At 50.7% G+C, this 24,544-nt stretch overlaps 1 protein-coding gene across 4 annotated transcripts in view; it reads right to left on the bottom strand.

The window, feature by feature from the left end:
• DGKH (diacylglycerol kinase eta) overlaps window positions 1-24,544 on the bottom strand; it is a 374,433-nt gene that overhangs the window by 305,628 nt on the left and 44,261 nt on the right. For 2 of the 4 annotated variants that reach the window (XM_069758220.1, XM_069758222.1), the window contains exon 2: window positions 17,970-18,131. In XM_069758220.1, coding sequence (XP_069614321.1) covers window positions 17,970-18,131 — 162 coding nt within the window. Of the gene's footprint in view, window positions 1-17,969; window positions 18,291-24,544 lie in introns of those variants that run through there. The other 2 variants (XM_069758219.1, XM_069758221.1) reach the window with 1 other exon arrangement.

Below are 24,544 nucleotides of genomic sequence, written 5' to 3'. Positions count from 1 at the left end.
AAAGGTAATGCGGCTCTCTTTGATGCCTTTGCCACCGCGGCATCTAATTTAGGGGCCTTGTCCCAGGTATCCACAGTCGTATCCTCAAAGGGATACCTGCGTTTTAAAGCTGGTGGTAATGAGCCTTTCTTCTCCGGTTTCTTCCATTCTCGGAGAATCAGATCTTGAATTTTATCATTCACCGGAAAGGATCTACGCTTCTTGTGTTCCAAGCCGCTGAACATTAGCTCCTGACGGGAAAGCTGAGTCTTAGGTTCTTCTAGGCCCATCGTACCTCTGACCGACTTAACTAATTTATCCACTCGGTCCAGAGGCAGACAGAATCGGCCAGATTCCTCTTCTGATGACGAGGAAGAGAGATTTGAGCCATAAGAACCTTCCTCTTTATCTTCCTCTGACGAATCAGAGATCACCGAGGCTCTCTGTTTTGAACTTCCCGCCTGGGACATAGACCGCAGGAATTCCCTTACTTCTGTACGGATCATCTCACGTAGATTAGCCGTAGAAGCAGATTCTTCCGCTACCTAGGGGAGGACAATAAGGGTGATACCATCTATCTAGCCTGATGTCACTCAACCCTTCCACTCCTGTAGACCTCACCGTCTGTTGTATACAGGAGGCGCATAATTTTTTAGTATAAGAATCTGGTAACGGGACTTCACACAGGGCACACTCCTTATGTTTCGACTTTGCACTTTTCTTCCCCTAGAATGACAAAGTATAAGGGCCCCGCGTCACTGAGTGAGCATTCACGTAGATCACTTACCAGTGTACGCCAAAAAAGGTACCGGAACACGAGGGGGTTCTTTGCCAGTCGATGCTCTAGATCCCTGCTTGGACGAGCTTTTACGGCTGGACTGGTCACTCCTGGCATGCTCCTTCTCCGTGGGCTTTTGTCGCACCTCCTCCGGCAGCTGAAGCTGCCGCTCACCATCACTCTCCATGATGTAGATGTGACCAAAGGCAGAGCTCTAAATCCAGCTCCTGCTTAAATCTCCCTCAGATCCGGTCAGCAGGCTGCCTGGCGCCACTCTCATTGGTTCCTGCTGATGAGGCTACAGCTGGGGGGGTCAGCGCAGTGTGTGAGGAGTCCGGCGTTCAGGATCGATGGGCGCCGCCATCTTGGATGAACTGCGCATGCGCAGTTCCCCAGTGACCCGGAAGCGCCTGCTGACTCCGCCCCCTCGACGTCACCGCACCCGGAAACGCTCCAGCTAACGCTGAGAGCGATGCAGGACGCCGAGGAGCACTCAGCAGCGCTCCGGATAGCGTTCCCCTCCTGGCACCGCTACCTCACCACCGCGCTGCACCACCACATGGACCGAAGGAGCGCTATACTTACCGGCGCCGGTGCTGAAGGAGATCAGGAATCCTCCGGACTCTGCTCCCTGCTGTCTACGTCACTGACGTGCAGTCCAGCCAGGACCACCGTGACGTCTTCCAGGGGCTTCCGCACCGGCCGAGGTAGGAGACCCCCCCCGCTACCTGAATCGACCGGCCGGCCTGGGATCCTTCCTACGAGATTCATCTGTAGGATCCTGTCCCTTCAGGAACAGGAAACCAACTGATGCATGGGGAGAGGTGCCGCCCTTTTGTATCTGTAGGTTTCCTGTTCCTGAAGGGCGGATCCCCTCTCTCGTTGTGCTGTCATGGGAATCCGAATAAATGAATGTTTAAACTGTATTTATTGATCAAATTGTTAATGTGTGGTTTGTTTGTGTCTTTTTTTGCTGAATGGGGCAAGTTTACCTTTCAAATGGTGTATTATTTGTGTGTGTGGGGTGAAGTAATCACTGAAAAAGCAGTGCATGTTTACAAATGTGTTTGCATATGTAACTCACCTGCAGTGAGGTGTGCAATCCTCGAATTTGCCTGAAATAGGCTGGGGCAAGCACTTTGGCAAGCTGCAAAGACGACAAGGCAAATGCCACCTGCAGGTAATTTGACCTTTGAAATAGTGTATCATTTGTGTGTGTCGGCGGAGTATTAACAGAGCAAGTGTGCAAATGAATAGGCACTGCATGTTTACAAATGGGATTGCATATGTGACTCACCTGCAGTGAAGTGTGCAATCCTGCAATGTGCCTGAAATCGGCTGGGCAAGGAGTTCGGCAAGCTGGAAAGCCCCAAGGCATATGTTAGGATTTGATTGTGATGTCTGAAAGCAGCTTTGTGGTAGTGTGCTTTGGGGTAGTGTGGTGCCAACCGAAGGTCATTTTTCCTTAAGGTACCGTCACACATAACGATATCGTTAACGATATCGTTGCCTTTTGTGACGTAGCAACAAAATCGTTATGTGTGACAGCGACCAAACGATCAGGCCCCTGCTGGGAGATCGTTGGTCGCTGGGGAAAGTCCAGCACTTTATTTTGTCGCTGGATCTCCCGCTGACATCGCTGAATCGGCGTGTGTGACGCCGATTCAGCGATGTCTTCACTGGTAACTAGGGTAAATATCGGGTTACTAAGCGCAAGGCCGCGCTTAGTAACCCGATGTTTACCCTGGTTACCGTTGTAAATGTAGAAAAAAAAAAAAAAAAAACACTACATACTTACATTCCCGGTGTCTGGTCATGTCCCTCGCCGTCAGCTTCCCGCACTGACTGGTGAGCGCCGGCCAGCCGTAAAGCACAGCACAGCAGTGACGTCACCGCTGTGCTTTACGGTCGGCGCTCAGTCAGTGCGGGAAGCTGAAGGCGAGGGACATGACCAGACACCGGGAATGTAAGTATGTAGTGTTTTTTTTTTTTTACATTTACAACGGTTACCAGGGTAAACATCGGGTTACTAAGCGCGGCCCTGTGCTTAGTAACCCGATGTTTACCCTGGTTACCCGGGGACTTCGGGATCGTTGGTCGCTGGAGAGCTGTCTGTGTGACAGCTCTCCAGCGACCAAACAGCGACGCTGCAGCGATCGACATCGTTGTCGGTATCGCTGCAGCTTCGCTTAGTGTGACGGTACCTTTACTTCAGCTTTATGAAAATCAATGTTTAAACTGTATTTTGTGATCACATCGTGAATGTGTGGTTTGTTTGGCTATTTTATTGCTGAAGGGGGCAAGTTTACCTTTCAAATGGTGTATCATTTGTGTGTATGGGTGCAATATGAACGGAGATACAAAGTAATCACCAAAAAAGAGTGTTTAGAAATAATATAGAAGGATTTAATAGCTATTTTAATTACATTCCCATATCGCAGGAAAAGAAAAACAAAGTTAATATCAGAGCACCCTGCAGATTGTCATACAGGCGGCGGGCGCAGTCTTCTGCTTATTCTCGCACTGCAATTCTCACCGGGTACAATGCATTGTAATGGAGTACGCGGACATCTGCAACCAAATCCACAGCATATGAGCGCGGCCTAAGACGGAAAAGCGGTTTTTCGATTTGAAACACAAATTATACTATTAAAAAAAATCATGCCAAACTGCATATTAAACACTATGTTGGAAAAGGCACTTACAATGTGCAATCTGGGATCAAAAATCAGCAATAAGTGACATTTTCAGCATTAGTTGCAGGACTTTGGCTTTCTTCCTTTAACATTTCTTTTTTGGTTTTCTTAAATGTTTGAATGCACTCTTTTACTATTAAACTAATTTTATTTTTAACTTCTATTTCCTCAAGTAAAACAACAGCCTTGAGGCTCCTTTCACACTAGCGTCGGAATCTCCCCGTCGCAATGCGTCGGGGAGAGATTCCGACGCTAGCGTTTAACGCATTGCACAATGGAGGCAGCGGATGCATTTCTCCGGCGCATCCGCTGCCCCATTGTAAGGTGCGGGGAGGTGGGGGCGGAGTTCCGGTCGGAAAAAGCGGTCCGTCAGGAGCAAAAAATGTTACATGTAGCGTTTTTTGCTCCCGACAGTCCGCAGAAGCACGACGCATCCGTCGCTTGACGGATGCGACGTGTGGCAATCCGTCGCAAATGCGTCGTCAATACAAGTCTATGGGGAAAAAAACGCATCCTGCAAGCACTTTTGCAGGATGCGTTTTTTCTGCAAAACGACGCATTATGACGGATTGCAGAAAACGCTAATGTGAAAGTAGCCTAAGACACAAAAGTGAGCATTTCTTCCGAAATGTGATACAGGCAGATGGCGGCGGGGGATGAAGAAGGACTGGAGAGTAAACCTTTAGCACACAAGTGTGCAGTGAAACAAAGGCGGAGGAGGGGTGGGGTAGAGAAGTAAACCAAACTTTCAGGAAGTTTGTGTGCCGTTTTATTCTTTTTACTTCCTTTATTCCTCATTCCAGAGGATGTGCATCCTTGAACCAGATGGATTATCAATACCTTCTATGTCAGGTGGGAAACAAACATTTCAATTTTTCTTTCTATGCAAAAAAAATTAATTCTTCATCCTCGTAAGTCATAAATAAAACTGTCCTTATGCTACATTTTGTATTTGCCCAGGGATATTCTGGAGAACATGGAGGAAAAGTCATTTATTTGCACTGGTTGTGGGATGTGCACCACAGCACAGTGCACAGATAATATTTAAAGGGGCCTCTACAATTTACTATTGCTGCCGTTCTCTAGGAAGAGTGCAGTTAGATGGACGTATAAATCGGTCTGATGTCGGAAAACTGTGTATGGACAGCCCGGCAGCTCTCCTGACCTGGTAGTGACAGTTTCATGCATTTCTATGCAGCTGTCAATCTCGGTGGGGAGAGCCGCCGGCCAGTCCATAAACTGGTTTCCAATCTTGGCCCGATTTATACGGCAATCTGACTGATCCCTTATAGTGAGGGTCCAGAATTTAGAGTCTGATCAGTAGTTGAGGCATATCTAACTGATACCCCATAACTCACAGTAGTTCGAAACTCCTTTACCAGATGTGCTCCACTTTTTTTGGTCAAAGGGCCACATTGTCATACCGAACCAATCCAGAGGCCGCTCTAGATATTAAAGGGTTATTACCTTCTGTGACATATTGAAAGTAGATACAATAAATGTCTGACAGGTACAAATTCTACTTCCAAGACTTCTACCTCTGCACTATAATGATACGTTCACAGGTTTCTGAGGACGATTTAGAAATAGATTCTGCTCCTAAATCCACATAAAAATGCAACAAATACTCTCTGAATAAGTGTCTGACGGAGTTTAGGGGGAAAAACCTTTCATGCACACGGTGCTGTTTCTTTCACAGTATTTTGAACATTTCTCAGTAAAACTTATTCAAAGAGCATTTGAAGCATTTTGATGTGAATCTGCAGTAAAATCTGCTTCTAAAGCCTCATAACAAATGGTGAAGAAGCGGCACATGTACTTGGCTTTCTACAGTAGATGATGGGTTTTCTGCTTGCCGCCTAATGTTTCACAACTCCCATAAACTACAATGAAGGGAGTCACAAGTATAGAAGGCCACAATTCATGCATTCATTGCTGGAGTGTCTGTCGGGGGACAAGACCCCATTCTCCTGGTGTATGAGGCATCCAGGTGTGCACACAGGGCACCATTAGTACTCGCCAGTCTCATCTCCTCAGCTGCTCGCCATTTTCTACTGTGTGTGGTTGCTCACATGTAGTTAACCTGTCAGTCAAGCATTTTTTCTAGCCATATGGTTGGGGGCGCACAGAATGGCATTGCGGGCTGCATCTGTCTCTCGGGTCACAGGTTGTGCACCCCAACCCTATACGGTTTAACATATCATTTTAAAGAATTTTGGTTGTTTGATTTTTGCAGTGTGTGTGTGTATGTGTGTATATGTGTGTGTGTGTATATGTGTGTGTGTGTATATGTGTGTGTGTGTATGTGTGTGTGTGTGTGTGTGTGTGTGTGTGTGTGTGTGTGTGTGTGTGTGTGTGTGTGTGTGTGTGTGTGTGTGTGTGTATATATATATACATACATATATACATACACACACACTTAACAGCCTCTAATATAGAACTGCAATAAGCTCAGGTGACCCTCACAAGATGCCCGGCATTGGTCTCAAGGGATGAGATACTGTACTCAGGAGTGATACAGCTGCTGTGACATTATACCGTGTCAGACACGTCAATGATAACATCTATGTAAGCCCATACATTACAATAGGAAGAACCAGGAAAATCCTATTTAGAAATCAGGAGGACCCAAAATATGCTGCACAATACTGAACCATTCTGGCCGCATGACATGTATTTCTACCTATGGATGCTCCTATTCACTGGATACAATGCACACCGAAGCAAGATCATACACTGTGCACAATTATTAGGCAAGTGCACATATTGACCAGATCTTCATTTTATGCAGATTTTCCAACTCAAACTATATAATGTGAATGCTTATAGGATGAAAATCAGGTGATGTGCATTTTAGTAATGAGGGAGGATGCGGCCTAAAGATACAACACCCTCTATCATGGTGAAGTATTAGATACCGTAGATTGTTTATCTTGGGCGGCAAAATGGGCCAAAAAAAAAATATATATATTTTACATGACTCTGAAAAGTAAAATTGTTACGTCTTACAAATGGACAATTGATATGGTTAAAATATTGGGCGTGATCACAGAACCGTCAAAAGGTAAGTTGCCAATAGTCAACAGGATCCCAAAAACATGTTGGAAAAAAAAAAAAAAACATTAATTGCGAAGGATTTGAGATGAATCAAACGTGAAGCGACCAGGAAGCCATTATCCTCCAGTAATATCATATTCCAGTACTACAATCTCTCTGGAGGCCCAGAAGTACAAGGCGTTCACTGCTCAGAGACATGGCCGAGGTAAGGAAGGCTGAAGCCCGACCACCAATGAGCAAGATACAGAAGGTGACACGCCAAGACTGGGCCAAAAAATATCTGACAGAAATTACAATGGTTTTATGGACTGATGAGATGAGAGGGACACTTAGCAGACCAGATGGATGGGCCCGTACCTGAATCAGTAATGCTCACAGACTTCCATTCAGACACCAGCAAGGTTGAGGTGGGGTACTGCTATGGGCTCTTATTACTAAAGATGCGCTAGTTGGACATTTTTGGGTTGAAGATGGGCTCAAAATGAACTCCCAAACCTAAGGTCGGTATTTAAAAGACACTTTCTTCAAGCAGTGGTACAAGAACAAGTCTGCATCTTTCAGAAAAACCATGATGTTATGCAGGACAGTGCTCCATTGTCCCAGTCTTGACATGTCACCTTCTGTATCTAGTTCAATGGTGGTCGGGCTTCAGGGTTCTTTACCTCGGCCATGTCTCTGAGCACTGAACACCTTTTACTTCTCGGCTCTCCAGGGAGGTAGCAGTGCTGGAATATGACAGCACTGGAGGATAATGGCTTCCTGGTCACTTCACGTTTGATTCTCAAATTCTTTCAGTTAATATGGGTCTTTGTTTCTCTCTTTTCCCAACCCAGTTGACTGTTGGCAACAAAACTGTTGATTGTTCTGTGATCACACCCCAATATCTGCAAAAGAATGTTACATCCCTCTGTAAGAGGAATAACAATTTTTTACTTTTCACAGTCCGTTAAATCTCTTTTTTGTCCCATTGTGCCTGAGGAAAAGAAGCAGCCTAATAATCCTGCATCATTGATAAGGGGTGTTGTATCCTTAGGCCTCACCCTCTCCCATCACACAAAAATACATCACCTGACCTACTTACCCACTGGTCTAATAATTCTGCACACAGTGTATAAAGAGGGTTACAGCAGCTTCTGGATGGTTTCAACCAAATTTCATTTTTGAAAGTGGGTGGCTTATCCATTTCAGCCCTCTTGCCTGTGCATGGCGAGAGAAAGCATATCTGGCCTATGTGATTACCCTGAAGAACAAACTGCTGATAAAGTTACTACTGTATATGACAGAAAAGTGGAAACACATGTTGTGCAGACTGGTCGGTGAGCCCATGCTGACCCTCGCCCGCCTGAGAAAGTGTCTATAATGGACAGCATCATAACTGGATTTTGGAGCAATGGAAGGAGGTCTCTTTTTCAGCATATTGTCAGCTGGATTTGCGTTCCATTTGCATGGCAAAAAAAAAAAAACATGTATGGCAGAAAAAAAGCCAGTAATCAACTCACCATCCAGAGAGGGCAACTCAGTGTGAAAACCACTTGAATTCACTTAGAAACCCTGGTGGACCTTGTTTGGTCCGACTGGGTCAGGCCACAAATGGAAGAAGGAGCCATGAAGACTGGGCTCCAGCACCAATGAAAAAATGTTACATCATAACTTTGTGCTATTAAAAAACATGGTGAGAAAAGAAAAAAAAGATTACGAATCCATAGACTTACACCTTTCAGGTGAGCAACCCTGTTGAACAGCTATGAGTAAGGGATGCTCACCCCAAAAGGTACAAGCTTATGGATAATTTATCTTTTTTCTCATCATGTTTTTAGTAGAACAGTAAAAGTTATGTTTTAACATGTTTTCATTGGTTTTATACATAATAACCAAAACCCAAAAAAAGTGGACTCACCACCTCCAAATATACATTATCATACCAAAAAAACACCCTAACAATAATAGGTGAAAAAGAGGCATAAGCAGATGTAATATACGGTATTTAAAACATAATATTTTTATTAAACAAAAAACATTAAAAACAAGACAAGGAATTTCAAAGAAATTACTGATGGAAAAAACACAAGGAAAAAAGGAAATGGACAAAGCTGCATGACACTATAGAACCTTCCAAATATGTATATGTATTTATGGGAACCAGCTCTATAAAAATAAAAAATAAATAAAGTGGCATGTGCACACAACATCTATTGCTAGAAAAACCGCATCCCTGTATTAGAAGCAGTATATAATGATTATTTTATAGACAGGCTTACGCATATTGCGCAATAATACATATACATTTTCTTGCCTCTATAATTAAATATACAAAGTGCCTCGTGCTAAACTGTTGCGGTTTATCAAAAACAAAGCGTCAGCGTGCTTACACCGCCTAAAAAAAAAAAATAGAAAGGTGAAGGTGCTTAGTGCAAAAAAAATCACAGATGTATTAATAAGCAGTAGCAGCAGAGAACCTGTTTGCAGGAGTTTCAATACTTATAAGGCCGGTTTCACACATCCAGATAATTCCGGTACCAGAAAAAAAAAAAAAAAAAAAAAAAAAAAAAAAAACGGTACCAGAATTATCCGCGTCCGTGTGCCCCTACGTTTCTGTGGCACATCAGTGTGGCACACGTGCAGCACACGTGTGCCGCCCGTGTGCCCACTGGGTACCACACGTCCCAGCATCTGGTGCTGAAGCCGCAATTCCTATCTTCCCTGCAGCAGCGTTTGCTGCAGAGAAGATATGAATAATAGTGTTTAAAATAAAGATCTATGTGCCCAAAAGCCCTCCCACCCCCTGTGCGCCCCCCCCTCCCCCGCTGTTCTGAAAATACTCACCAAGCTCCCTCGTTGGCTGTCGCCGCTTCCTGTTCTGGCCGCATCTTCTCCTGTATGCGGTCACGTGGGGCCGCCGATTACAGTAATGAATATGCAGCTCCACCCCTATGGGAGGTGGAGCCGCATATTCATTACTGTAAATGAGCGGTACCACGTGACCGCATACAGGAGAAGATGCGGCCAGAATAGGAAGCAGTAACAGCCAACGAGGGAGCTTGGTGAGTATTTTCAGAACAGCGGGGGGGGGGGCGCACAGGGGGTGGGAGGGCTTTTGGGCACATAGATCTTTATTTTAAACACTATTATTCATATCTTCTCTGCAGCAAACGCTGCTGCAGGGAAGATAGGAATTGCGGCTTCAGCACCAGTGGGGGGGGGGGCAGCGCTTAATGTAGCGCTGTCTCCTGCACGGCACACGGACAACGTCCGTGTGCGGTACGTGTTTTACACGGACCCATTGACTTTAATGGGTCCGTGTAATACGTGCGCTCCCACGAACACCGACATGTCTCGGTGTTTGGCACACGGAGACACGGCCCGCAAAAAATCAATGACATCTGCACAGATGCATTGATTTTTATGTGTCTACGTGTGTCAGTGGCTCTGGTACGTGAGGAAACTGTCACCTCACGTACCGGAGACACTGACGTGTGAAACCGGCCAAAGACAAAATGTCAATGTGTCTGCACCGCTTAAAATAAGCTGAAGGTGCCTAGTGCAAAAATCACAGAGATATAATAATACGCAATAGCAGCAGAGAACCTGTTTGTAGGAGGGTTCACTGATGGGCACACAAGGAGGGACACACATAGATGTGAGTAAAATAGGATTTCGGCTGCTACTGCTTATCATTACATCTGCTTGTCACTTTTTGCACTAGGCACCTTCAGCTTATTTTAAGCGGTGCAGACACATTGACACTTTGTCTTATGAGTATTGAAACTCCTGCAAACAGGTTCTCTGCTGCTACTGCTTATTAGTACATCTCTGTGATTTTTTGCACTAAGCACCTTCACCTTTCTTTTTTTTTTTTTTAGGCGGTGTAAGCACGCTGACGCTTTGTTTTTGATAAACCGCAACAGTTTAGCACGAGGCACTTTGTATATTTAATTATAGAGGCAAGAAAATGTATATGTATTATTGCGCAATATGCGTAAGCCTGTCTATAAAATAATCATTATATACTGCTTCTATTACAGGGATGCGGTTTTTCTAGCAATAGATGTTGTGTGCACATGCCACTTTATTTATTTTTTATTTTTATAGGGCTGGTTCCCATAAATACATATAAATATTTGGAAGGTTCTATAGTGTCATGCAGCTGTCCATTTCCTTTTTTCCTTGTGTTTTTTCCATCAGTAATTTCTTTGAAATTCCTTGTCTTGTTTTTAATGTTTTTTGTTTAATAAAAATATTATGTTTTAAATATATTACACATTATTATTGTTAGGGTGTTTTTTGGTATGATAATGTTTTCATTGGTGCTGGAGCCCAGTCCGCATGGACCTTCTCTCCCAAAAACACCAGAAGGTAGTGTGATGACCTGGATAACACTCTGCCGGGAGACTTTAGGTCCTGGCATTCATGTGGATCTTACACACGGGCCAACTACCTACTGTAGACCTTGTTGCACACCAAGAACCCCTTTGATGGAGAGCATTGCTTGTGGCACTTTGACTGGGCTAATGTACTTTGCTACAATGCATAAATTATTCAGAAACACTCTGAGGAACATGGCAGAGATTAAGGGGTTGATCTGTCCCCCCATGGGATATACTGGAAACTAGGCCCAATCTATGGAGGTCCAACCGCAAAAATTATAGGCCTTAAAGGAAGTGTTGTTAATGTCATGGTGCCATATAAAGTGAATTATTGGAATACTCATGGGAAAAGTGGAAATAAAGTAAGGGCAAACACTGTCTTCTGAAATCCCTTTAAAGAGGACCTGTCACAAGATCACAGAGTCCAGTCTAAGCTACACACAGCCTCTATACAAATTGCACCTTTACTTCTGGTCACTGTCGCCTTTCTGTATAAATTGAACTTTAAATACACTAGTGAGGGTGCTCAGTGCACCCCAGTGTGACCCATGGCTCTGATCTGCATACCCCGGCTGGCCCGAGCAGCTCTGCCCACAGTGAGGGGCGGCGGGCAGAACGGACGCACGGAGCATCTCGGCCATAACACACGAGCACTCGGCATGTTAATTAGCATATTTCATTAAACTTCAGTTTCTACAGAACACACACAGCGGCCAGAACAACATGGCTGCAGTCACAACCCGTGTGATTGCCGGTGCGCTGCCTGATTTCTTATTGGACGGCACACAGACGCACTGAGTACGGCCTATTCTAGTCCTCCACCTGGATAGGACGTGCTCACAATTTCATGGTTCTCATGATTTTCACAGATGTGTGAATGGATCTATTACTCTATGGGTCCGATAAAAAAGAATTATATATAATGTATAGGAAAGCCCTCGGACACTGTACAGTGGGGTGTGCCTGGACCCCACTGTGTGATTTTATAGGGGCCATATCCCCACACGGCCGTGTGCTTAGTCTGCACAGTGGGTCTGAGCTGACGACTCTACAGAACTAGAAGGAAGAAAGTAACAAAATAACCATTTGCCTACAAACAAGAGGAAAATATTTTCGTGTTCCGTTGTGAATTGGATTTTCTCCTGGATCCACACTGCTACCAGAGCTTATATTAATTCTTGTAACCCTGGAAGCTGTGCGGAGCTTAAAAGGGCACCGAGCCGGGCGACAGCCTGCACCGTGTGTAATCCGCTCAGCGTATCAGAGAGCAGGAGACCGGCAACTTCTCCGAGCGTGGAAAGCGTCACTCACATTATGTAACCACGTCTGCTCAGGGCACATTACCGTGCAGGCTCCTGGACCAGGAGACCAGCTACATGGCAAGCTTACCCTCTGTGCCTACATGGCACTACACAGCAAGAACAAAGCGCTGGCAGCCGCAGGCTTGCCACACAATACCCCAGCCGCCTCAGGCTCGTCACACACTACACTGGCCACCGCAGGCTCGCCACACACTACACTGGCCGCCACAGGCTCGCCACACACTACACTGGCCGCCACAGGCTCGCCACACACTACACTGGCCGCCACAGGCTCGCCACACACTACACTGGCCGCCACAGACTACACCGGCCGCCACAGGCTCATCACACACTACGCCAGCCGCCGCAGGCTCGCCACACAATACCCCGGCCGCCACAGGCTCGCCACACACTACGCCGGCCGCCTCAGGCTCACCACACAATACCCCGGCCGCCACAGGCTCGCCACACACTACGCCGGCCGCCGCAGGCTCACCACACAATACCTCGGCCGCCACAGGCTCGCCACACACTACGCCGGCCGCCGCAGGCTCACCACACAATACCCCGGCCGCCACAGGCTCGCCACACACTACGCCGGCCACCACAGGCTCACCACACAAAACCCCGGCCACCACAGGCTCGCCACACACTACGCCGGCCGCCGCAGGCTCACCACACAATACCCCGGCCGCCACAGGCTCGCCACACACTACGCCGGCCGCCGCAGGCTCACCACACAATACCCCGGCCGCCACACACTACGCCGGCCGCCACAGGCTCACCACACAATACCCCGGCCGCCACAGGCTCGCCACACACTACACCGGCCGCCGCAGGCTCACCACACAATACCCCGGCCGCCACACACTACGCCGGCCGCCACAGGCTCACCACACAATACCCCGGCCACCACAGGCTCGCCACACACTACGCCGGCCGCCGCAGGCTCACCACACAATACCCCGGCCGCCACACACTACGCCGGCCGCCACAGGCTCACCACACAATACCCCGGCCACCACAGGCTCGCCACACACTACGCCGGCCGCCGCAGGCTCACCACACAATACCCCGGCCGCCACACACTACACCGGCCGCCGCAGGCTCGCCACACAATACCCCGGCCGCCGCAGGCTCATCACACAATACCTCGGCCACCGCAGGCTCGCCACACACTACGCCAGCCGCCGCAGGCTCGCCACACACTACGTCGGCCGCCGCAGGCTTGCCACACACTACCCCGGCCACCGCAGGCTCGCCACACAATACCCCGGCCACTGCAAGCTCGCCACAAAATACTCCGACCACCGCAGGCTCGCCACACAATACCCCGGTCGCCGCAGGCTCGCCACACCATACCATGTGCAGAACATTTATCACCATACAAGGAGACAACTCACACTCAGGATCACAGCACAGGGCACATGGGCATACAGCACCACAGAGCAGTGAGGTCCTGGCACCACTGTAAACAGAGGCAAACAGATCTGGGGATTTATTATGATGGAATATAGGCTGAACTGGATGGACAAATGTCTTTTTTCGGCCTTACTAACTATGTTACTATGGTGTGCGCCACACTGCAGGGGCAGCTCAAGAAGAGACCTCCCAACAAAGCATGAATGAAAAGAACATATTAATGACAGTGAGGTACCGTGTGTCAGCACACAGTGTCCAACCAGCACATAAAGACAGCATGGTCCCTACGGTCAGCACAGTGTCCCACCACCACATAATGACAGGGTGGTCCCGAGTGTCAGGACAGTGTCCCACCAGCACATAACGACAGCGTGGTCCCTACGGTCAGGACAGTGTCCCACCAGCACATAACGACAGCGTGGTCCCTACGGTCAGCACACAGTGTCCCACTAACACATAACGACAGGGTGGTCCCGAGTGTCAGGACAGTGTCCCACCAGCACATAACGACAGCGTGGTCCCTACGGTCAGCACACAGTGTCCCACCACCACATAATGACAGGGTGGTCCCGAGTGTCAGGACAGTGTCCCACCAGCACATAACGACAGCGTGGTCCCTACGGTCAGCACACAGTGTCCCACCAACACATAACGACAGCGTGGTCCCGAGTGTCAGCACAGTGTCCCACCAGCACATAACGACAGCGTGGTCCCTACTGTCAGCGCAGTGTCTCACCATATAATGACAGTGTGGTCCCGAGTGTCAGTGCACAGTGTCCCACCAGCACCTGACGACAGTCCGGCCCCAGCCCAGCACCTGACGACAGTCCGGCCCCAGCCCAGCACCTGACGACAGTCCGGCCCCAGCCCAGCACCTGACGACAGTCCGGCCCCAGCCCAGCACCTGACGACAGTCCGGCCCCAGCCCAGCACCTGACGACAGTCCGGCCCCAGCCCAGCACCTGACGACAGTCCGGCCCCAGCCCAGCACCTGACGACAGTCCGGCCCCAGCCCAGCACCTGACGACAGTCCGGCCCCAGCCCAGCACCTGACGACAGTCCGGCCCCAGCCCAGCACCTGACGACAGTCCGGCCCCAGCCCAGCACCTGACGACAGTCCGGCCCCAGCCCAGCACCTGACGACAGTCCGGCCCCAGCCCAGCACCTGACGACAGTCCGGCCCCAGCCCAGCACCTGACGACAGTCCGGCCCCAGCCCAGCACCTGACGACAGTCCGGCCCCAGCCCAGCACCTGACGACAGTCCGGCCCCAGCCCAGCACCTGACGACAGTCCGGCCCCAGCCCAGCACCTGACGACAGTCCGGCCCCAGCCCAGCACCTGACGACAGTCCGGCCCCAGCCCAGCACCTGACGACAGTCCGGCCCCAGCCCAGCACCTGACGACAGTCCGGCCCCAGCCCAGCACCTGACGACAGTCCGGCCCCAGCCCAGCACCTGACGACAGTCCGGCCCCAGCCCAGCACCTGACGACAGTCCGGCCCCAGCCCAGCACCTGACGACAGTCCGGCCCCAGCCCAGCACCTGACGACAGTCCGGCCCCAGCCCAGCACCTGACGACAGTCCGGCCCCAGCCCAGCACCTGACGACAGTCCGGCCCCAGCCCAGCACCTGACGACAGTCCGGCCCCAGCCCAGCACCTGACGACAGTCCGGCCCCAGCCCAGCACCTGACGACAGTCCGGCCCCAGCCCAGCACCTGACGACAGTCCGGCCCCAGCCCAGCACCTGACGACAGTCCGGCCCCAGCCCAGCACCTGACGACAGTCCGGCCCCAGCCCAGCACCTGACGACAGTCCGGCCCCAGCCCAGCACCTGACGACAGTCCGGCCCCAGCCCAGCACCTGACGACAGTCCGGCCCCAGCCCAGCACCTGACGACAGTCCGGCCCCAGCCCAGCACCTGACGACAGTCCGGCCCCAGCCCAGCACCTGACGACAGTCCGGCCCCAGCCCAGCACCTGACGACAGTCCGGCCCCAGCCCAGCACCTGACGACAGTCCGGCCCCAGCCCAGCACCTGACGACAGTCCGGCCCCAGCCCAGCACCTGACGACAGTCCGGCCCCAGCCCAGCACCTGACGACAGTCCGGCCCCAGCCCAGCACCTGACGACAGTCCGGCCCCAGCCCAGCACCTGACGACAGTCCGGCCCCAGCCCAGCACCTGACGACAGTCCGGCCCCAGCCCAGCACCTGACGACAGTCCGGCCCCAGCCCAGCACCTGACGACAGTCCGGCCCCAGCCCAGCACCTGACGACAGTCCGGCCCCAGCCCAGCACCTGACGACAGTCCGGCCCCAGCCCAGCACCTGACGACAGTCCGGCCCCAGCCCAGCACCTGACGACAGTCCGGCCCCAGCCCAGCACCTGACGACAGTCCGGCCCCAGCCCAGCACCTGACGACAGTCCGGCCCCAGCCCAGCACCTGACGACAGTCCGGCCCCAGCCCAGCACCTGACGACAGTCCGGCCCCAGCCCAGCACCTGACGACAGTCCGGCCCCAGCCCAGCACCTGACGACAGTCCGGCCCCAGCCCAGCACCTGACGACAGTCCGGCCCCAGCCCAGCACCTGACGACAGTCCGGCCCCAGCCCAGCACCTGACGACAGTCCGGCCCCAGCCCAGCACCTGACGACAGTCCGGCCCCAGCCCAGCACCTGACGACAGTCCGGCCCCAGCCCAGCACCTGACGACAGTCCGGTCCCAGCCCAGCACCTGACGACAGTCCGGTCCCAGCCCAGCACCTGACGACAGTCCGGTCACAGCCCAGCACCTGACGACAGTCCGGTCACAGCCCAGCACCTGACGACAGTCCGGTCCCAGCCCAGCACCTGACGACAGTCCGGTCCCAGCCCAGCACCTGACGACAGTCCGGTCCCAGCCCAGCACCTGACGACAGTCCGGTCCCAGCCCAGCACCTGACGACAGTCCGGTCCCAGCCCAGCACCTGACGACAGTCCGGTCCCAGCCCAGCACCTGACGACAGTCCGGTCCCAGCCCAGCACCTGACGACAGTCCGGTCCCAGCCCAGCACCTGACGACAGTCCGGTCCCAGCCCAGCACCTGACGACAGTCCGGTCCCAGCCCAGCACCTGACGACAGTCCGGTCCCAGCCCAGCACCTGACGACAGTCCGGTCGCAGCCCAGCACCTGACGACAGTCCGGTCCCAGCCCAGCACCTGACGACAGTCCGGCCCCAGCCCAGCCCCTGACGACAGTCCGGCCACAGCCCAGCCCCTGACGACAGTCCGGCCACAGCCCAGCCCCTGACGACAGTCCGGTCACAGCCCAGCACCTGACGACAGTCCGGTCACAGCCCAGCACCTGACGACAGTCCGGTCACAGCCCAGCACCTGACGACAGTCCGGTCACAGCCCAGCACCTGACGACAGTCCGGTCCCAGCCCAGCACCTGACGACAGTCCGGTCCCAGCCCCTGACGACAGTCCGGTCCAAGCCCAGCACCTGACGACAGTCCGGTCCCAGCCCAGCACCTGACGACAGTCCGGTCCCAGCCCAGCACCTGACGACAGTCCGGTCCCAGCCCAGCACCTGACGACAGTCCGGTCCCAGCCCAGCACCTGACGACAGTCCGGTCCCAGCCCAGCACCTGACGACAGTCCGGTCCCAGCCCAGCACCTGACGACAGTCCGGTCGCAGCCCAGCACCTGACGACAGTCCGGTCCCAGCCCAGCACCTGACGACAGTCCGGCCCCAGCCCAGCCCCTGACGACAGTCCGGCCACAGCCCAGCCCCTGACGACAGTCCGGCCACAGCCCAGCCCCTGACGACAGTCCGGTCACAGCCCAGCACCTGACGACAGTCCGGTCACAGCCCAGCACCTGACGACAGTCCGGTCACAGCCCAGCACCTGACGACAGTCCGGTCACAGCCCAGCACCTGACGACAGTCCGGTCCCAGCCCAGCACCTGACGACAGTCCGGTCCCAGCCCCTGACGACAGTCCGGTCCAAGCCCAGCACCTGACGACAGTCCGGTCACAGCCCAGCACCTGACGACAGTCCGGTCACAGCCCAGCACCTGACGACAGTCCGGTCACAGCCCAGCACCTGACGACAGTCCGGTCACAGCCCAGCACCTGACGACAGTCCGGTCCCAGCCCAGCACCTGACGACAGTCCGGTCCCAGCCCCTGACGACAGTCCGGTCCAAGCCCAGCACCTGACGACAGTCCGGTCACAGCCCAGCACCTGACGACAGTCCGGCCCCAGCCCAGCACCTGATGACAGCACAGATCGGCAGCAGCTCGGTTTCTGGGCAGCACAGCTGACAGGCTGCTGACATCCGCTGCTGGCAATGTGCGCTCCCTGCACGGAGAAGACACAACACACATCTCACCTTGCTGCGGATCTGCCCGGAGGTGGACACTTTGCGGATGAGTTTCTGGGGTCCTTCATGTTCGCCCTCGCTGTCAGAGGACTCGTCTCCCGCTGCAGTCCCTGAAGTTGTCCCGGCTGGAGGATCCCTCATCATGCCGCTCCCGGACATCTTGTCACACTCCTGCCGGGGAAACACAAACCAATCCGAGTCAGCCAGGACGCCCACTCCTCTACTACCGGCTGGGGGCAGAGTGGAGGTGCCGGGCACAGTGGCGCGCCTGGCCGCCATCTTCCACCGACACCGCCCCCTCTTACTACTCCCCGTAGTACCACGGCCGACCACCCTGCCCCGCCCCTCTGTGTGCCGACCCCGCCCCTCCGCTGAGCCCCGCCCATTACACCGATCTACAAGTGTCCGCTCAGCCTATGTGCGGCCGCACTCCCGGTATACCAGTGTCTCCCATCCCCGGGGATCCCAGCAGCATCTGTGGCACTGCGTCACCGGAGCACAGCTTTTAACCTCTGCAGCACCGCTCATAGTTTGTTCCTGCATAGAGTCCTACTTGTTTTTACTGCTCCATTCACCGGTGTCCACATGTGACACATGGCATGGGACTGACACTGGGAGAACGATCCCGGTGCCGGTGTGTTGGGGCTGTCACATAATCCATGGTGTAATAAGTGACCGGACGCGGTACTCGGGCAGTGCGATTACAGCGGCACCAAACTGCGATTTATACTATAGTTTAGTGATTAAAAAAATTCAGCGCTAAGAAAAAAACAACTAATGATTGTAATTAGTGTCGGTATTTCCTGAGCTCCAGACGTTATAGAGAGAGAGGACTTGGTTTGGTGTCTTTATTGATAACACTTTGGGATAAACTTGATTGGTTTATTACATTTCTTTATTAGCGGCAATTCTGGCCTCGCGCCTTCTCTTCATTACGCAATTTATCGCTGTGGTTTAATTATATTTTACATTTCCATATATTATTGACTTGTACAAACGAGGAGACAACAAACGTTTTGGGTTTTTTTAATGTCGCATATGAATTGGGAAACGAGGGAGGAGGGCGATCTGCACCACTTGTATTTTTACATTTCAGTTTTCCTAAAGCGGTGGGTTTTGTCTCTTTTTGGTAGGCCGTGTGGTGGATACTTCCCGTTACCCAGCTGCAACTTCAGGAACTCACAAACTTCATTGTGTGAATGTAACCTAAGGCCGGGGTCACACTTGTGCGAGAAACTCGAATATCCGGCACTCGGGACCGGAGCGTGCGGCTCCATGGATTTCTATGCAGCTGAACGCGCTGGTGGCGGTGCCAGGTACTGAGCTGCGAGTTTGGCGCATTGCACTCACAAGTGTGACTCCGGCCTAAGACAGAGAAACGGAATTTATATTGCAAACGGATCCGTTACATAGTACTCAAAGGGGTTGTCCACTACTTTTATACTAATGGCCCACCCTAAGGACAGACCGTGGAGATCTGATGTGATCAGTTGCACACCTGTCATCGGTGTAGTGGCTGGGGTGGGACACTACAGAATCACTCCCGTTGATTAGCGGTGGATGTGCAGGACTCGGCTGTGGCCACCATACACCTGTGCAGCCGATCACTTCTATCCGGCACAGCTGATCGGTGGGTATGTCAGGTGTCACACCTCCAACAATCTGATATTGATGACCTGTCGGGAGGCCGGGGTCACACAACCGTATATTCGACCATCCGAGAGAATTGGGCCCATTATGCTAATCACACTCTGATCAGAGTATGATCTGATTTTCTTGGAAGAAGAGAAGATGGGGGGAAAAAAAATTCTCCATCTTCTCCATTCTGTCAGTCTGGGAAAAATGGACTGCACACAAAAGTTTTCCATGGAATTATTGACTTGCGTGGCCGAGAGCAATCCAATAATCAGATGCAACTTGCACATTGTGATTGTTTTTTTTTCTTCCTCGGACTGAGGGAAAACAATCAGTCATGTGCGCGGCCTCATCGACTTGACGATGGTCGATGTGTGCTCCGAAGTCTTGTTGGACAGTAAATACGGTAGTCTGCGCCAACCTTTAGGGTAGGCCATCAGTATAAAAGTACCAGACAACCCCTTTAATAGCTGTATTCAGTCTTCGTTTTCCCAGAAAATTCCCTTTATTATACTTTCCCTTTCAGTGTCTAGGAACAGACCATTTTAAAGGGACACTGTCACCTGAATTTGGAGGGAACAATCTTCAGCCATGGAGGTGGGGTTTTGGGGTTTTTGATTCACCCTTTCCTTACCCGCTGGCTGCATGCTGCCTGCAATATTGGATTGAAGTTCATTCTCTGTCCTCCATAGTACACGCCTGCACAAGGCAATCTTACCTCGCGCAGGCGTGTACTATGGAGGACAGAGAATGAACTTCAATCCAATATTGCAGCCAGCGGGTAAGGAAAGGGTGAATCAAACGTCTATTGACGTCTTGGAATAAAGATGGGAGGCGCCGCAGCGGACCAGAGACACCCATCCGACCGGACCAGCAGCGGGACCGCCCCTGGGTGAGTATAATCTAACGTCTTTTTCTCCTCTTTCAGGTAACATCGGGGGCTTATCTACAGCATTACAGAATGCTGCAGATAAGCCCTTGATGCCGGTGGGCTTACCTCACCCGCGATTTTCGGGGTGACAGGTTCCCTTTAACGTGTACAGCACACGACTGGCGTAGACTTGTATGGGTATATCTCCTCTATGGCAGATGCGTCCACATGCCGTGCCAGAAATGCTACTCCAGTTAGTGACTGGAGTAGCATTTCTGACACACAAGACGCAGTATTTTTGATTACTTTAAATGGTGGGAGTGGCCATGCTCCGTTCCGACTCTGCCCAAACTCCGCACAGCTGATTCAAACAGGCTTGAAAATACAAAATCCACAAAAGTTTTGCCACTTTTCAAAGCTTCTTCATTACAGGCACAGAAGTGACAAGGCTCGGTGCACATCTGCATTGGAGGCCATTGTAGCATCCATCAAATACCGCAGCCGGCTGGGAGCGGATGTGGCATCTAATAGACAATTGTGGAGTAAGCTGTGGGTATATCATATGTGTACAATATGGGAATAATGCTTTAACTCGGGATTCTCTAATAGGGTATCTGCAATTGTTTTCCTAAACTGGAAAGTCCATTTTAAAACAATTTGTAAAAATAGTAAAAAAAAAAAAAAAACACGACTGTGAAGCAGGTTAGTGTCTGTACACACTGTGAATAAATCCTTAAAGGGAACCTGTCACCCTGTTTTTTCAATATGAGCTAAAAATAGCGTTAAATAGGGCCTGAGCTGTGCTTTACAATAGTGTCTTTATTGTCCCCTGATTCCCCACCTTTGCTGCCAAAATACCTTAGTAAAGTCGCCGTTTTCGCCTGTCAATCACGCTGGTCCGGTCAAATGGGTGTTGTGAAATCACTGTTTCTCCCCCCGCTCCTCGGCGTGTCTGACGTAACGCTATCTGTGAACAGCACGGATCACGCTTTTTTTGCAGTTGCGCAGTGCATTCCGCTCTTGCGCATGCGCAGTATGTATTGCCCAACAGTGGGCAAAGCATACAATACATCATTGCGCATGCGCCGGTTTTTTACTGTAACCTCTGTGCAAATTTGCATATCCAGACTTCCGGGGCACACAGGTTACAGTGAAGAGCCGCGCATGCGCAGTGATGTGCTGTATGCTATGCCCACAGTTGGGCAAAGCATAATGCGCAGGCGCGAGAGCGGAATGCACTGCGCAGGCGCGAAACACTACGCCAACGCCGGGAAGAAATTTCTCAGGGACAAGCAAGAGGTGGGGGAGAAACAGCTATTTCAAACGCCCATTTGACTGGACCAGCGTGATTGACGGGCGAAAACGGCGACTTTACTAAGGTATTTTGGCAGCAAAGGTGGGGAATCAGGGGACAATAAAGATGCTATTGTAAAGCACAGCTCAGGCCCTATTTAACTCTATTTTTAGCTCATATTGAATAAACGGGGTGACAGGTTTCCTTTAAGAACATTTAAAAAGATCCCCCCATAGATGCTAAAAGCATGTTATTGCTGCATGTTCCCTATAATTATACACTGGTATATATGAGACTTGAGGACTATTTTGGTTATAATAATTGGACAATTAATTGACAAATGAATCTTCTATAACACAGCACACTAAAGACAAGTGGAGGAAAATATTCAGCAGACTGAAAAGTGCTGCCACCTAATGGTTAGAAGGGTGCACATTCACTTATGTTATAAAGGTGATAGGTCTACAGGTAGGGTCACACAAAAGTATTTTTAGTCCTGAGTGCTGTTGGACAGCACTAAGACCAATGTTATTCAAAGGGGCAATTCCGGTTGAGCACATTTTTTTCACTTAATGAATCTGTGTAGAAAAAATAAAAATAAATTGTGCAGCATGCACTTGTTTCATCTGTGTGTCAGATGAGACTCATTCAAATCTATAGGTACGGAAGCTGTAAATGGTCTTCCAAATTAATAATTACTGCTGATGTGAAAAAAAAACGGCTAGCACACCGATGACAAGTGAGAAAAATAAATAGTCTGAGCTTTCTGGATGAAACTGACGCTTTGTGAACTTAACCACAAGGCCAGGTTTCTGCTTGTGAAAACAATGCAACTGTTATCCTGCTTTACACAATAGCGTTTTAACGTTGGCATTATTTTCCCCTAATTATTATGTGTTTTAGGCCAGTCTCACACGTCCAGATAATTCCAGTACTGGAAAAATCGGTACCGGAATTATCCGTGTGCTCACGTAGCACATCAGTCTGGCACACATGCGGCATCCGTGTGCCGCCTGGGTACCACACGCACCGTGCAGGAGACAGCGCTACAGTTAAGCGCTGTCCCCTGCATCTGGTGCTGAAGCCGCCATTCATTTCTTCTCTCCAGCAGCGTTCGCTGGAGAGAAGATATGAAAAATCTTTTCTTTTTTTTTTTTGGTGTTTAAAAAAAAATCCCTCTCCCCAACCCCCTCCCACCTCCTGTGCGCCCCCGCTGTTAATGAAATACTTACCCGGTTCCCTCACTGCTTCTTCTTATCGCCGCAGCTTCTCCTGTATGAGCCGTCACATGGTGCCGCCCATTACAGTGATGAATATGCGGCTCCACCCCTATGGGAGGTGGAGCCGCATATTCATCACTGTAATGGGCGGCACCACGTGACCGCTCATACAGAAGAAGCTGCGGCGAGGAGAAGAAGCATCGAGGGAGCCGGGTATTTTATTAACAGCGGGGGGGGGCACAGGGATCTTTTTTTTAAACACAAAAAAAAAAAAAGATTTTTCATATCTTCTCTCCAGCGTACGCTGCTGGAGAAGAAATGAATGGCGGCTTCAGCACCACGCTGGGGGGACAGCGCTTACTGTAGCGCTGTCTCCTGCACGGCACACGGACTGCACACGGACAGCATCCGTGTGCGGTACGTGTTTTACACTAACATATATATACAGTATATATGTTTTAACTAATATTTGAGACCATGGATCCATTGTATGTCCGTTTTGCAAACCTGCGAGAAAATCTCGCAGTACAGATGCCATACGGATTGCATACGGAGGATGACATGCGCAAAATACGCTGACACACCCTGCCTACGGATGACATACGGATCACTATTTTGGGAACATTTCTGTGTATTACGGCCGTAAAAAAACGGACCGTATTTTCATACGCTGAGTGTGACGCCGGCCTCAGTCTTAGCCTGATGAAGAGACCTGTGTAGTCTCGAAAGCATTAAATTGCATTCACTTTGCTTGAACTGTTAAACAGATTTTCTTTCCCAAAAAACCCATTTGAAAACACCCTCAACATTTATGTGAACATGGCCTTAGAATGATAGGTCAGTGAACTTTAATAATTGTTACGTCTTTCAGAACCCAACAAAGGAAATAACCAAACTAAAACAAAACCATCTAAGGTTAAAGGTGATCTGTCATATTAAATAACACGGTTAACTTGCAGATATAAGGCTAATCTGCAGGTTCACAGTGTTCTAAATCTGTGTTGCCGTACCACTGAGAGCCCTGCTGCCAGGAGGAAATTAACTTTATTCCTACCGGCACACTCGGGTTTTCAGTCTCCGCTCAATACATAATGAGAAGCAAATGTAACCATGGCCAGCCAGTGACTGACAGCCATCTCAGCAGTGCATCAGTGCTGAGCTGGCTGTCAGTCAGTCAGTGACAAGGCCTGGATATAGCGGCCACTCACAATGTAGTGAATCATAACTGAAGCCGGGCCTCCATTGCTGAAGCCGGAGGCTGTTGGGAGGAATAAAGTTAATTCCCTCCAGGCGGCGGGGCTTTCAGCGCGACGACAACACAGATTTAGTACACTATGAACCTGCAGATTAACAGCATTTGTGAGAACGTATAGGAAACCTGTTCTGTCCCCAATGAGTTTTTGATGCTTTGTATTTTCACTGTGCAAAAATGGCAGCGTCTTAGGTACCTGACTTTTTTTTTTAATACGTCGCAATGCGTCATTTAGGGGAAAAAACGCATCCTGCAAAGTTGTTTGCAGGATGCGTTTTTGCCCCATAGAGTAACATTACTGACGCATTGCGA

The sequence above is a fragment of the Ranitomeya imitator genome, chromosome 3, assembly GCF_032444005.1.
Source record: "Ranitomeya imitator isolate aRanImi1 chromosome 3, aRanImi1.pri, whole genome shotgun sequence".
Classification (NCBI taxonomy): domain Eukaryota; kingdom Metazoa; phylum Chordata; class Amphibia; order Anura; family Dendrobatidae; genus Ranitomeya; species Ranitomeya imitator.
Note: the sequence above shows the minus strand (reverse complement) of the source record. Positions and strands in the feature narration are given on the sequence as shown.